The 13146-nt window shown below is 33.2% G+C and overlaps 1 protein-coding gene across 9 annotated transcripts in view; it reads left to right on the top strand.

Moving 5' to 3' along the window:
• The window catches only part of FKTN (fukutin), a 73098-nt gene that overhangs the window by 36918 nt on the left and 23034 nt on the right, over positions 1-13146 (top strand). For all 9 annotated transcript variants that reach the window (XM_073226761.1, XM_073226748.1, XM_073226782.1 and 6 more), the window contains 2 exons: positions 3038-3171; positions 4630-4757. In XM_073226761.1, coding sequence (XP_073082862.1) covers positions 3038-3171; positions 4630-4757 — 262 coding nt within the window. The remainder of the gene's footprint in view (positions 1-3037; positions 3172-4629; positions 4758-13146) is intronic.

Here is a 13146-nt window from a genome sequence, read left to right as displayed (position 1 = left end):
TTTATGTCCCTTTATCCCCTCACTCTCCCCATCCAAACACCCCAATGTCTTCCCAATTGTAACTTCCAGTCACTTCTCAGTGTCTATGAGAAGTGTTTTTATACTCCACAAGTATGTGAAATCATGTGGTATCTGTCTTTCTCCACCTGGCTTATTTCACTGAGTAGAATACCCTCTAGATCCACCCATGTTGTTGCAAATGGCAGGATTTCTTTTCTTTTTATGTCTGAATAATATTCCATTGTATATGTGTGCCATGTCTTCTTTATCCATTTATCTATTGATAGACACTTAGCTGCCATATCTTGCCTATTGTAAATAATATGATGATAAACATAGCAGTGCATATATCTTTTTTGAATCAGGGATTCCATTTTCTTTGGGTAAATTCCTAGAAGGGGAATTACTGGGTCATACTGTATTTCTATTTTTAGTTTTTTTGAGGTACCTCCATACTGCTTTCCACAGTGGCTGCACCAATTGACATTTTCACCAACAATGTAGGAGGGTTCCCTTTTCTCTACATCCTCACCAACGCTTGTTATATCTTGTCTTTTGGATCAGGGTCATTCTGACTGATGTGAGATGATATCTCATTGGGGTTTTGATTTGCATTTCCCTGATTAGCAATGTGGAGCATCTTTTTATGTGCCTGTTGGCCATCTGTATTTCTTATTTGGAGAAGTGTCTGTTCAGGTCCTCCACTCATTTTTTAATTAGGTTTTTTTTGCTGTTGAGGTGTATAAGTTCTTTATGTATTTTGGATGTTAACCCCTTATCAGATAAATTGTTTACAAACATCTTCTCCTATATTAAATGTTGCTCTTTTGTTCTATCGATGGTGTCTTTTGCTGTATAGAAGCTTTTTAGTTTGATGTAGTCCCACTTGTTCATTTTTTATTTTGTTTCCCTTGCCCAAGGAGATATGTCCAGGAAAAAATTGCTTATATTTATGTTCAAGAGATTTTTGTCTATGTGTTCTTACAAGAGTTTTATAGTTTTATGTCTTATATTTAGGTCTTTAATCCATTTTGAGTTAACTTTTGTGTATGGAGTGAGACAGTAATTCGGTCATTCTCTTGCATGCAGCTCTCCAATTTTCTCAAAACCAGTTATTAAAGAGGCTGTCTTTTTTTAATTGTATATTCCTGGTTCCTTTATCATATATTAATTGACCATGTATATGTGGCTCTCTATTCTGTTCCATCAATCTATGGGTCTGTTCTTGTGCCACTAACATGCTGTTTTGATTACTGTAGCTTTGTAGTATAGCTTGAAGTCAGAAATTGTAATACCCCCAGCTTTGTTCTTTCTCATGATTGCTTTGGCTATTTGGGATCTTTTGTGGTTCCATTTAAATTTGAGGATTATTTGCTCCAGTTCATTGAAAATGAACTGCTGGTATTTTGATAGAGATTGCATTGAATTTATAAATTGCTTTGGGTGGGATGGCCATTTTGACAATGTTTATTCTTCCTATCCATAAGCATGGGATTAGATTACCATTATTTGTGTTGTCTTAATTTCTTTCATGAGTGTCTTACAGTTTTCAGAGTACAGGTCTTTCACCTCCTTGATTAGGTTTATTCCTAGATATTTTAATCTTTTTGATGTAATTGTAAGTGGAATTGTTTACCCGATTCCTTTCTGCTAGTTTGTATATAGGAATGCAACAGAAGTCTGTATATTAATTTCATATCCTGCAACTTTGCTGAATCTAGTCATTAGTTCTAGTAGTTTTTTGGGGGCATCTTTAGGGTTTTGTATATATAATATCATGTTATCTGTAAGTAATGATGTTTTTACTTCTTCCTTACCAATTTGGATACCTTTTATCTCTTTATCCTGTCTTATTGCTGTGGTTAGGACCTCCAGTACTATGTTCAATGAAAATGGTAAGAGTGGGCATCCTTGTCTTGTTCCTGATCTTAGAGGAAAGGCTTTCAGCTTTTTGCCATTGAGTGTGATGTTAGTTGTGAGTTTATCATATATGGAAAGGCTAACTTTTTGAAGCAAAGTCTGTTTTTTTAATAGACTATGTCATCAGGAATACTCCTTAATCATTTGTCATTCCTTAATCATTTGAGTTTTTAGTTCCATGGCTTTCTAAATTTAAAGGCATTTATAAAATGAGGGATTTGGATTAGATGATTTTTAAAGAGATTTCTATTTTTAATAGTTTATGGTTCTTTGATAGGTGTGGATTATAGATTTTTCTCAAACTAGGGGTGAAACTCCATTCTGTGGTTCTGAAGGTCTATATTAAAATGAAATTAAAGTTTTGAATTCCAAACAGTATCACCCAGTAGAAATGTCTATAAAGGAAATCATAAACATTTATTTACTTTTTTAATAATTTGGATGGAAGGATTAGAAAGATAATAGAGGAAACCCAGAAGCTTTAAATAATGTAAAGGTATAAATTTTGGTTTTTTAGAAAGTATTATAGCACTTAATTGAAAGGTAGATGCATAGTAAAATATCTAGAAATATCTTTTTATGGTGTGCTGAAAATTAAGGCTGATGCTGCTCTTCATTTTTATCTGACCCGTCAGACATAAGCTGTTCAGAGCTTTAAATTCTACAAATTACTGCTCATGAGAGGGATATTGATTAAACAAAAGAATTAAATTATTTGTTTTAGCATGTCTTAAAGGTAGCTTTCTTTAGAGATTTATGGTTAAACATTTCAAAAGTAACTTAATTTTTTTTAATGTGTAGCCCAGTTAACATTATTAAAGCTGGTAGTTTATTCAGAAGTTAAAATACATCATGAAAATTTTTGAGGATGCTGAGCACTCAGACCAGTAAAAATAAAGGAAGTAAGGAATGAAAGAAAGGTTCTTCAATAGGTGGCTCCTATCACCACAGATTTAGTTTGAGATTTAATTAAAAAATAATAATTTTGGTAAAGTACTCTGAAAGTCTAATCCTCTGAAATAAAATCCATTGTAACAAAGATTATCCATTATAATAATGGATAATTTTTCCAAACTTCAGTTTTAAAAAAAGTTGTCCTTTTTTTTTTTTTTTTTAGGATGGTATCGGCAGTGCAACATTATTCCTTATAGTAAAGATGTCGACCTAGGAATTTTTATACAAGATTATAAATCTGACATTATTTCAGCATTTCAGGATGCAGGACTTCCACTCAAACACAAATTTGGGAAGGTCAGTAATAAAATCTGCTTTACTTCATAAGTGACATATCTCAAAAGCAGAGTTTATATTAAGCAATTCAGAGATGTTTAAGAATGTTGCATATATCATTTTATCATGCAGTATTGGCCAGGATGGGTTCAGCTTAAGCTTGTTGCCGCTTGTAACTTCTGCACTACTTAAAGGAAACTGGAAAATCGGACATTCTGTTGACAATGAGGAGAGAAGGATCTTAGATTTTTACACATGAACTTATTGCCATATATTAGACAACATTATAATATGTAATTAATATAACGTGTAATAAATAATTAATATAATAAGAATCCTACCTACCCTGCCTGAAGTTATATTATTTTTCATGAGTCATTTAATTTAAGTTTACTTAGGCATTATATCATTATGAACATGAAACAGTCAATTGCTAAGGGTTAAAAACATAAAATCATTTCACACAGTACTTGAATTTCTTGTTTATAGCAGTTTTATAGCAGTTTTCTCAGAGGTCAACTAGTAATAGATCATCATAGCTTAGATGAAATCTCCTTTTAGACCATTTGATTCTAATGCTCTAAGCCCAAAAAGCCTTGCAAGCACCTTACTCTTAATTTGCTTGTTCCCAGGGAGATGTTGGCCTGGAAAACAAATAGAAGTATATTTAGTCGCTGGAAATTACTTTCCTCATCATAATCTTTCTAGTTTATTAAAAAATTAATAAAATATTTTCCTGTGGTCAAAGTCAAAGCAATACAACTCTGGTCATCCATCAAGGGTTTCCTTAGCACTCACTCTATGCCTGTTACAATGTTCTGCACCTGGGATACAAGGATGAGTAAGTCACAGTCCTTACCCTTGAAGAGTTCACTTTCTAATTGGGAGGAAAAAAAATGCAGAAATAATTATTACATGCTATAACAAACAGATGCACTAAATCCAGTGGGAACATAATTTGTAGAGCAAATTTCCTACTGAAATGTTTTCAGAATTCCTTGTACCTTAAACTGTTGTTTCTTTTTTTTTTTTTCATGTACATAATAAAGTGATCTATGATAAGTATATGAGTTCCTGTAATACCACTTTACCTAAGTATTTATTGATTGGTTGTGATGAGGTTTATTTTCCAACAGCTTAATTGGTCATTAAAAGGGAGTACTTTTTCTTTGGTCCTTTTCCTTCTTTGGTCAGAAAAGAATTCAGGAACAGGATGTTCTGCAATTATAATTTGACTACCTTAAGTCATTTACTCTGAGTTGTCAGTTGTAAGAGGCAACATTATTTCATATGCATTTAAGAAAGAAATTTAACAGTGGTGTGGTACTGATACATCCCAACTTCAGAGGTGCTTCAACTTGAGAAAACATATATTTTAAAATCAATACTTTCTCTCTAAAAACATAAGAATCTTTTTTTTTAATTAAAAAGTTACATTTCTTTTGTTTCAGTCTGTGAAGGTTTTCATCTTTCCCTTAGGTAGAAGACAGCTTGGAACTATCTTTCCATGGAAAAGATGATGTGAAACTTGACATTTTTTTCTTCTATGAAGAGACTGACCATATGTGGAATGGAGGCACTCAGGCCAAAACAGGAAAAAAATTTAAGTATGAATCAGATAAGTACTTATTAAAGGGGATATAAAAATAACTTCAGAAGGTAGAAATAAGGAAGTAGATGAAAATAGAAAAAAAAAAGTCGTCAGGATTTCACTGTTAGCTAATCCTTCCTTAGCTTACCCACATAGCCCAGGCATGCTTTCCAAGTGAGGACTGCCTGTAGGGACAGTCTGTGAGCGTGAAGTGCTCCTACATTTGTCAGTCCAAAGAGTCATTATGAGTAGAAGCCCTTCAGTCATCGGAAAGGGAAAACCAAAACAAGGAATGGAAAATCCAAGCCCAGAGCCTGAGCCAAAAAACTGATTGTCTGTTAGAGCTGTAGGAGCTTGAGAATTTAATGGAATGGGTAAGGGTCTGTAAGGAGATAGTCAGGGTAAGTGCAGGTTAGGTGAAGAAATTGGGACTGAACCAGGCTGAGGTCATGAATGCTGGGCAAGCTCTCAAATGCACTTTTAACAGACTGTGGACTGATCCGAAGGGATACTCATTGTGCTTAACAGCTACCATATTTGGTCAAAGATAAGGTGATACAAATTTTAACATGCACCATTACTTTATGTAGACAAACACTGCCAGTTGTAAGACACATGATTCACAAATGGAAAAATTGGAGGGTGGGGGAAGTCTCAAAATTGATGGAATACAGTATGTTAGATTGGCATTGTTAACACTTTTTTTAATGCTGCCATAGTAAAATTTTTTGATGAGAAAAGACAAAATAGCATAAGAATAACTATGCTCTCTTTTACCATACAACTGACTTATTCTCAGTTCTGAGAGAGAACGAATGGGAATGAGAACCCAAAGAGTGTGGGCTTTGGAGTCAGGAAGGCCTGGGAAATCTCAGCTATACCCTAATTTAGCTTTCCTGAACATTAATCTCATCTGTTAAATTTGGTTAGTACTAAGGTGTGTCAGGCCCTATTATGAACATTTTACATTTGTTAATGTCTAATCCTCATGACAACCTTAAGAGGTAGACATTCTGTGAGACAATGAGAATTTAAGTAATTTGTTCAAGATCACACGGCAGGTAAGTGAATAAGACAGACAGCAGCCTGTCTCAAGAGTTGATGCTTTTAAACACTACTCCCCACTGCCTCCCTAATACACCTGACAACATGTGTTCCTTAGCATAATGGTTAGTACTTACTAAGTTATTGGTAAATGGTGGTTGCCACTGTTATTATTTAATATTACTAATATTATGATTACTGATGTAAAGTCACTATCATTACTGTCATTACTATGGTTTTTATCTGGCCAGTAGCATAAATTAACCTCATCAACTAGCCAAGATTGGGGGTTCTGTCATGGAATGAATTTGAGCTGTTGAGCACAGTGTGGAATGTTCTGTAACACAGAAGAGAAATTTCCAAACTCAGACTGGTTTCTGCTGGGTTTGCTGACATACCCACTGAAGTCACTGAATCTTTTATTTGAAAGAGGAGTCTTCATGTAAGGTTTAAACTCGTGCTGGGGGTTTGAAAGTAATCCAAACTTAACCCTTTTGTTAAAGTCATAAACTATCCCCAAATTGACATCGACTCTGGAGCATATTCTTGAAAATTTTATTTATTGTAGGAAATTATTTTGCTTTGTGACAACAGGTGCATTCATGCTGGATAAGCTCCAGTTATAAGACAGATTAAGTTAATGTATAATTGACACTGTGGCTAGGTGAATGGGGGTGTTTTTGACATTCATGCTACAGTTTGTTTATTTGAAATATGATCAAGGTGGCAAACAATGTATAATATAGAGACTTTAAAAAGCTGTAAGATAGTATGGCATAGAAATTAAAGGCATGGAGGCATTCTGCTTGCTTTTGAATCCCAGCTCTACATTTTACTAGCTGTATTACTTTGAGCAAATTATTTAACCCTGTGCCTAAGTTTTCTCAAGTGTAAAATGGGAAAAGTAATAGAAATTGATACATACAGTGGTTTTAAGGATTAAGTGAGTTAATATACAAAAGGGTTTTGAAGAGAATTAAGCATGTCCTAAGTGCTAAGTAGTTATTAGCTGCTGTTATTAATATTACTAGTAATAATAGTGGTAAAGAAAACTATTCCTCTTCTTAATCTTATGAGAAATTTATAGATTAGAAACCTGTATAATTATCTCAATATTAAACTGCCAGATCTAAGAGAACTCATATGAGAATGTCATCTTTTTTTCTAAGAAAGATAATTTCTAGAGCTAGTATTATAATCCTGTTATTCTTAAATCTCCTTCTAAGGCTTGAATTTCTTATCACTGATAAGATCTGAAACCCACAAACCTCAAAAGAACTGTTCATTTCTAACCACTACATTTCTGGATAGAAAGAGCTTCTTTCATTCTGCTTTAACTGCTCTTTATGGTAGCAGTGTTTGGGAAGTGTGAAGTATTCTGATTATTTAAGAAGAGAAATGAGCAGTAATAGAACTGTCTGGACAGATGGTGTGAGTCCCAGATTTTCTATCATGTTACCATGGCCTTAAAAGGCAGAGAAAAGAACAGGGGATGGCTGTGTAGAGTTTCTTTGGAAGAGTCCCCCAGCCATATGCCAATTTCATTCTTTTGAGTACTGTTTACTGTAAGGAACTGTAGTATTTTCACCACTACTATTCTTAGAGGGAAAAAAAAGTAAAAACCTTTAGAGCTAGTCTAGGAGTCTTTTTATCTTTATAATATTCAACTTTGTATTCATGTATAGTTCTGAGAAAATCTTAATAATAATATAGAATGCTTGCCATTTTTTTAAGAGGATGAAAAGGAATTCAGAAAGGTAGAAAAAGTTGCCCCTTTTAAAACTTTATTCTGTATGCCTTCAGAATGATGTCTTTGGTCCTAAGATTTTATAATAATTATTAACAGCAATAATAAAGATAGACCTACCTGGGTATCTGCTAGACATCAGGTACTATGACAGGTACTTGATGTTTATAATCTCAGATAATCCTCCCATTATTCTGGCGGGTTAGATACTCCCAGATAGAGAGGAGGAAACTAAAGCTCAGAGAAGTGAAGTTAACTTGCTCAAGGTCATCTGGCCATAAATGGCAGGACCAAGATTTAACTTCAGACATGTTCAACTCTTAAGCCTAAATGCTTTCTTCTAACATTTAATAGGCTGAATGAGTTAATACATGTAATGCCTTTAGAACAGTACCTAGCACACATTAAGTACTGTATAAGCATTAGCTACTACTTCTCCTATCATTACTATAGTGGTAAATATGTTGCTCTGGCACAAAGCATAGCACCTTCAGTACAGTGTAACTTGGATTGCAAGCGTTTTCTTCCCACGTTCCATATTCATTCCATCCTTAGTCTCAGTCTGAATCCATTGTTTTACCTAAATCTAAATTCCATTCTTAAATATTGTCTGGATTTTTTATATTTTTCCTCTCCAGAGTCCCAATCACCAGTAATAAAAAGTGGTGAATATAACAAATACACCTCCATGAAGCAAAGTTTTTATTTCACAATTTCACAGTTCCTGCAGATGTTCTCCAGATTTCTTTGGGTTATTTCTTCCCTTCCCATCTTAATCAGTGGATATAAATAGAGGTCAGAAGTTTGAGAGGTAGTAATAATAAAAATTAACTTCTATTGAATATTTACTATGTGCTAGGCACTATCCAACCTTTCACATGCATCATCTCATTTAACCTTCACAAGTTTATAAGAGAGATTTTATTACTGTCACCTTAATTTTATGAATGAGGAAATTAAGGCAGATTCAGATCTAAGACTGTATCATTTCAGAGTCCATATTCTTATCCATATGCAATGTTAGTGTCACCATAATGTCTAATTGTTAATACTTCCTCCATGAAAATAGCCCTTCTATTTATTGAGACTGTCAAGGTAATACAGCTATTTCTGAATCCTCTAATAGGAAATCTACTACCCTCTGGGCTAGTGGTAGGTTCCTTATAACTTCTGAGATTTGCAGTTTCTGCTTATTCATACATAGATTTGGATTTGTCCTCTGTGGGACTAAACTGTCATCAAAGTGTGGTTCCTATATAATTTAACATTTCATTTTTGTAAAATGTATTTGCTAACACTCTGTTCTAAGGATTCTGATGTGAGCAGAAGCTAGTTTCTACTCTTAAGGATTCATAATCTAGACCATGAAACAAATATTCTATCAATAGTATAGTAATTGAAGTATGTGTTATGTATTGTATGATAAGCTTAAAACATGTAGAAATAGTCATAACAGTAGTCAGCATTTTTATAGCTCGCTATATATGTGTTAGACACTATTTAAGTACTTTACATTTGTTTATTCATTCTTTGCTAATATCTCTGTGTTACTATTAGTACCCTCATTTTATAAATGAGCACATTAAGGCACAAAGAGATTGACCAAGGTTATACAACTAATAATTGGCAGAGCCAGGATTTGAGTTCAGACAGTCTGGCTCTAGACTTTAAAATATGTTCAAATATGTAATTACTTAGAGTAAATGTTAACAGACTAAGCTAAGCTATAAAAAGACAAAGATTATCAAATGGGATAGCAAAACAAAGTTTAGGTATATAATGCTTGGCAGGAGGCACACCTAAGGCAAAATCACACAAAAAGTTTAAAAATTATAGTTATGGAAAAAGATATACCCCAATATTATTAACCAAAGAAAACTAGTGCTATAACTTCAGTGTCAGACAAAATAGAATTTTAGGGGGACAATATTAAAGAATTAAAAGGTACATGACATGATTTTACAAATTTACAGACCACCAGGAAAAAATAATGTTCATGAGCTTGTATGACTTTAACAGTATGGCATTTCAATATATATATATCAAAATATTTTGGTGAAATTTTAATGAATATTTGACTTATCACAGTTATGAGAGATTTTGATATACTTTTAAAATTGCAAATTAATTAAGAAGAAATTAGTTAAACTATTGAAGATCTGAACAAAATTGACAGGCTTGGTGTATCTGATATATATACATATATATTAAAGTCCTCACCTAACAAATGCTGAATATACTCTCTTATCTGCAATATGTGGACCATTTATAAAACTTGATCATGTACTACATCATAAAGGCAATCTTCATAAATTTCAAAACACTAATAAAAATCTTCCTCTGTGTGTAATTTTCCATATTGACAGATTAAAGGGGAAAACCTACATGATAATTTCAATAGATGGCATTGTATGACTACAGTGGAATTAAATTAGAAATAAACACGACTAAAAGACATCTTTAAAAAATGTGGAGACTTTAAAATGTTCTTTTTAATAACTAACAACTTAAAAAGGAAATTATAGAATTATAAATTTTTTAGGACTGAAAGATAATGTACTACATATCAAAACTTGCAGGATGTGGTTAAAAGGATCAAGGTAAATTTGTAGCCCTAAAAACATTAGGCATGAAAAAATATATTTTAAAAAAACAAAGTAAGATATCAGTTGAAGAAAGTAAAAAAGACAATACAGTCAGCCTCAGGACAGTTAAAGAAGCAAGCCAAGAGAGGAAATTTATAAAACAATAATAAATAAGAAATAAAAAACAGTATCAACAAATCCAAATGCTGCATCTTAAAAAAGTAAATTAGAAACTAGGAAACAGATATCTAGCAACGTTGACCAAGAAGAAAAGACCCAAGATGTCTGGCTTTAGAGTTTATACTCAGTTTAACTATGTTACACTGCCCCTCAAAAAAGAAAATTGCTAAGTGACTTTAAGTTAATAAATATGATAATTAGCTAAAATGTGAAAATGATAAAAAACTTCCTGGAAAAAGTATGTGTCAAATTCAACTCAAGGAAATCTAGATAACCTTTTCTCACTAAATAAATTGAGTTAGTAATCAGAAATACTCCTTTCCCCCTCTTTTCCCTGCCCAAAGACCTGGGAAGTTTACAGGGAGGTTTTATCATTCCTTCACAGAAGGGATTATTCCCAATATTATATCACCCATGTCAGAAAATAGAAGAGAAAAATGCTGTAAGCAGCTCATTTTATGAGCCTTATAACAAAGCTGATGTGGACAATACTAAAAAAAAAATTATGTCTTTGAACACTAAATCCTAAATGAAACACAACGTATATCTTTGAACACAGAATCCTAATGAAGTACAAATGACTAGAATTATCTAGTGTGTGTGCATTAGTGTAAACCTCATATTAAAAGATTGAAGGGAGAAAAAACCTATATAATTGTTTCAATAGATGACATTAAAAACTTCTTTTGGATAAGTTTAATAATTAACCAAGAGAAAAAGCAAAAGGCCTTTTAAGAAACTTGGAACAAAAGGGATCTGGAATTTCTTTAACCTGGTAAGAGGAATACACCAAAAACCTAGGGTGAGCAATTTTACTTAATGTTAAAACTTTAGAAGCCTTTCTATTAAAATCAGAAAACATCACACGTACTGTCCCTGCTTCTATTAAGCAGTGTGCTAGAGGGCTTGGGCACTGGAATAAGAGAAAAAAATTAAGAGTCAAAGAAAAGAAAAAATTGATAATGAGAATAAACCTTTTATGTTGTTTTGCAGGAAATTATTATTTAAAAACATTATTAATGTAGGGTCTTCTCTTCCAACTGCAGAGTTTAATGCAAAGTTATGTTTAAAAAAGTCAAATTCAGTTGTAATTGGTGGTGTCTATATCTCAGCCTAGCTAACAAGTAATAAATACAAAGTTTTTCATTTAGCAACTATGTTTTAGGTTATAGAGTTAAACTGATGAAATAGGCTTACCAACTACATTTTCAAGTGTAAGAATGTCTGCGAGGGAAAAACTGGTCTACTCCTTTTAATTCTAACTACTGTTTTACACAAAAATAAAATGAGGTAAAAATGGCATGAAATAGAAAATGAGTGGAAGGATGTGTGTGTGTGTGTGTGTGTACTAAGATCCCTTGAGCTTATATTCTGATTTAAGGTTGCCTTATTCTGATTTAAGGTTGCCTTAGTCTGAATTTAAGTCTGTTCACATTTTGGATCATATCTCAGCTTTAAAATACAAACTGCTCAGCTGAACTTAATCTTAGCTTTAAAGGCTAAGGTAACATTGCAGACCCATGATGTATTATATAGTCTTAGTCATTATTTACTGGTAACCTGGGCAGAGTTCATGGCATGCGCTATTCTTTGTCACTCATCCCCTCCTTCCTCTCCATGATCCCATTTTACAATCAGTTTTTACATTTTTTGGTTTGTTTATCTTTCACCTTCTCCTAGGAAGCAGGAATTTTCTTTTTGCCAAATGAATTGAAAATTATTTGGTGAAAAGAAAACAACAAAGAGTTTAGGGATGTTTCTATTTAAGCACAGAAATTAACATTTGAGTTAAATTGTCTTTGAGGTACTTTAACATTGTTTATGTATTTAAAATGTTCAATTTTTGTTCATAAATCTTTCATTGTTCAAAATACTGCTTTTGTAAAATTTTTAGTATTCTCATCCATCCTGGACTTACGTTTTTTCTTTCTTTTACCACTTTGATGATACTGTAGAGGCTAATATTTAAAAGAGAAGTTTCTTGGCCTGTGTTACTAGATAGATCATGATTTCTGTCTCATTTGAACGTAACTGTGTCAGTTTGATAGGAAGGGACAGGTGGGCATTCTGCCGACCAGAGCTGATTGGGGAGGGTGGAGGCTGGTGATGGATGGATATGTCTGCTGACAAAATGTGAATATGACTGTGCAGAGTAAAACTGGGACCAGCAGATGGGGAAGCTGTGCTGTATCTTATTTCTTCTTCCTCAGCTATGTGATTTGCAGTGGGCATCTTTTCAAAGAAACCAGCTGGGATTGTCTGTGACTGCCAGCACCCACTGATTAGAGTAAAAGAGACTCTTTGCTTTCTTTAGAATTTGTTCAGCCTCTCATTTTCCTGTATGGCTTTATGTTCATCTGGTGGCAAATTGTGACACTCAAAAAGCAGAAAGAGAACTGACCTTTCCTTGAAGAACATTCACACATAGATCCCTTTCCACAATATGATTACACTTTGACATCTGGTTTTTCCCTTTTTCTTTATTTTCGATTTCTATGATCTCTGCTATTGCTGCTTCAAATCTCATTGTTGAAAGTTCTTGCCATGTTGTGAAAGGAAGAAAATTTTCAGAAAACACCAATGCAGAATATAGGGCTATAATACAAACTTAAGTCTTATAGACCTGCTAGTTTTAGCTCTCTTTAGTAATACATTGAATTTAACTTACTGATCCAAAGTACCTTTAAGATACATGTTTTGGTTTAATTTCTGAAACTTACCTACTAATTGAAATAGTTCTGCTATAGATAGAATAAAATTCATTATAACTAATATTCCTTAGGCTGGCTTAGAAATGTTCGTTAGCATTTGAGATGAAAGAAAGAGAGGCAGAAACTACAGTGGGTTCA

Source organism: Manis javanica, chromosome 2, assembly GCF_040802235.1.
Source record: "Manis javanica isolate MJ-LG chromosome 2, MJ_LKY, whole genome shotgun sequence".
Classification (NCBI taxonomy): domain Eukaryota; kingdom Metazoa; phylum Chordata; class Mammalia; order Pholidota; family Manidae; genus Manis; species Manis javanica.
Note: the sequence above shows the minus strand (reverse complement) of the source record. Positions and strands in the feature narration are given on the sequence as shown.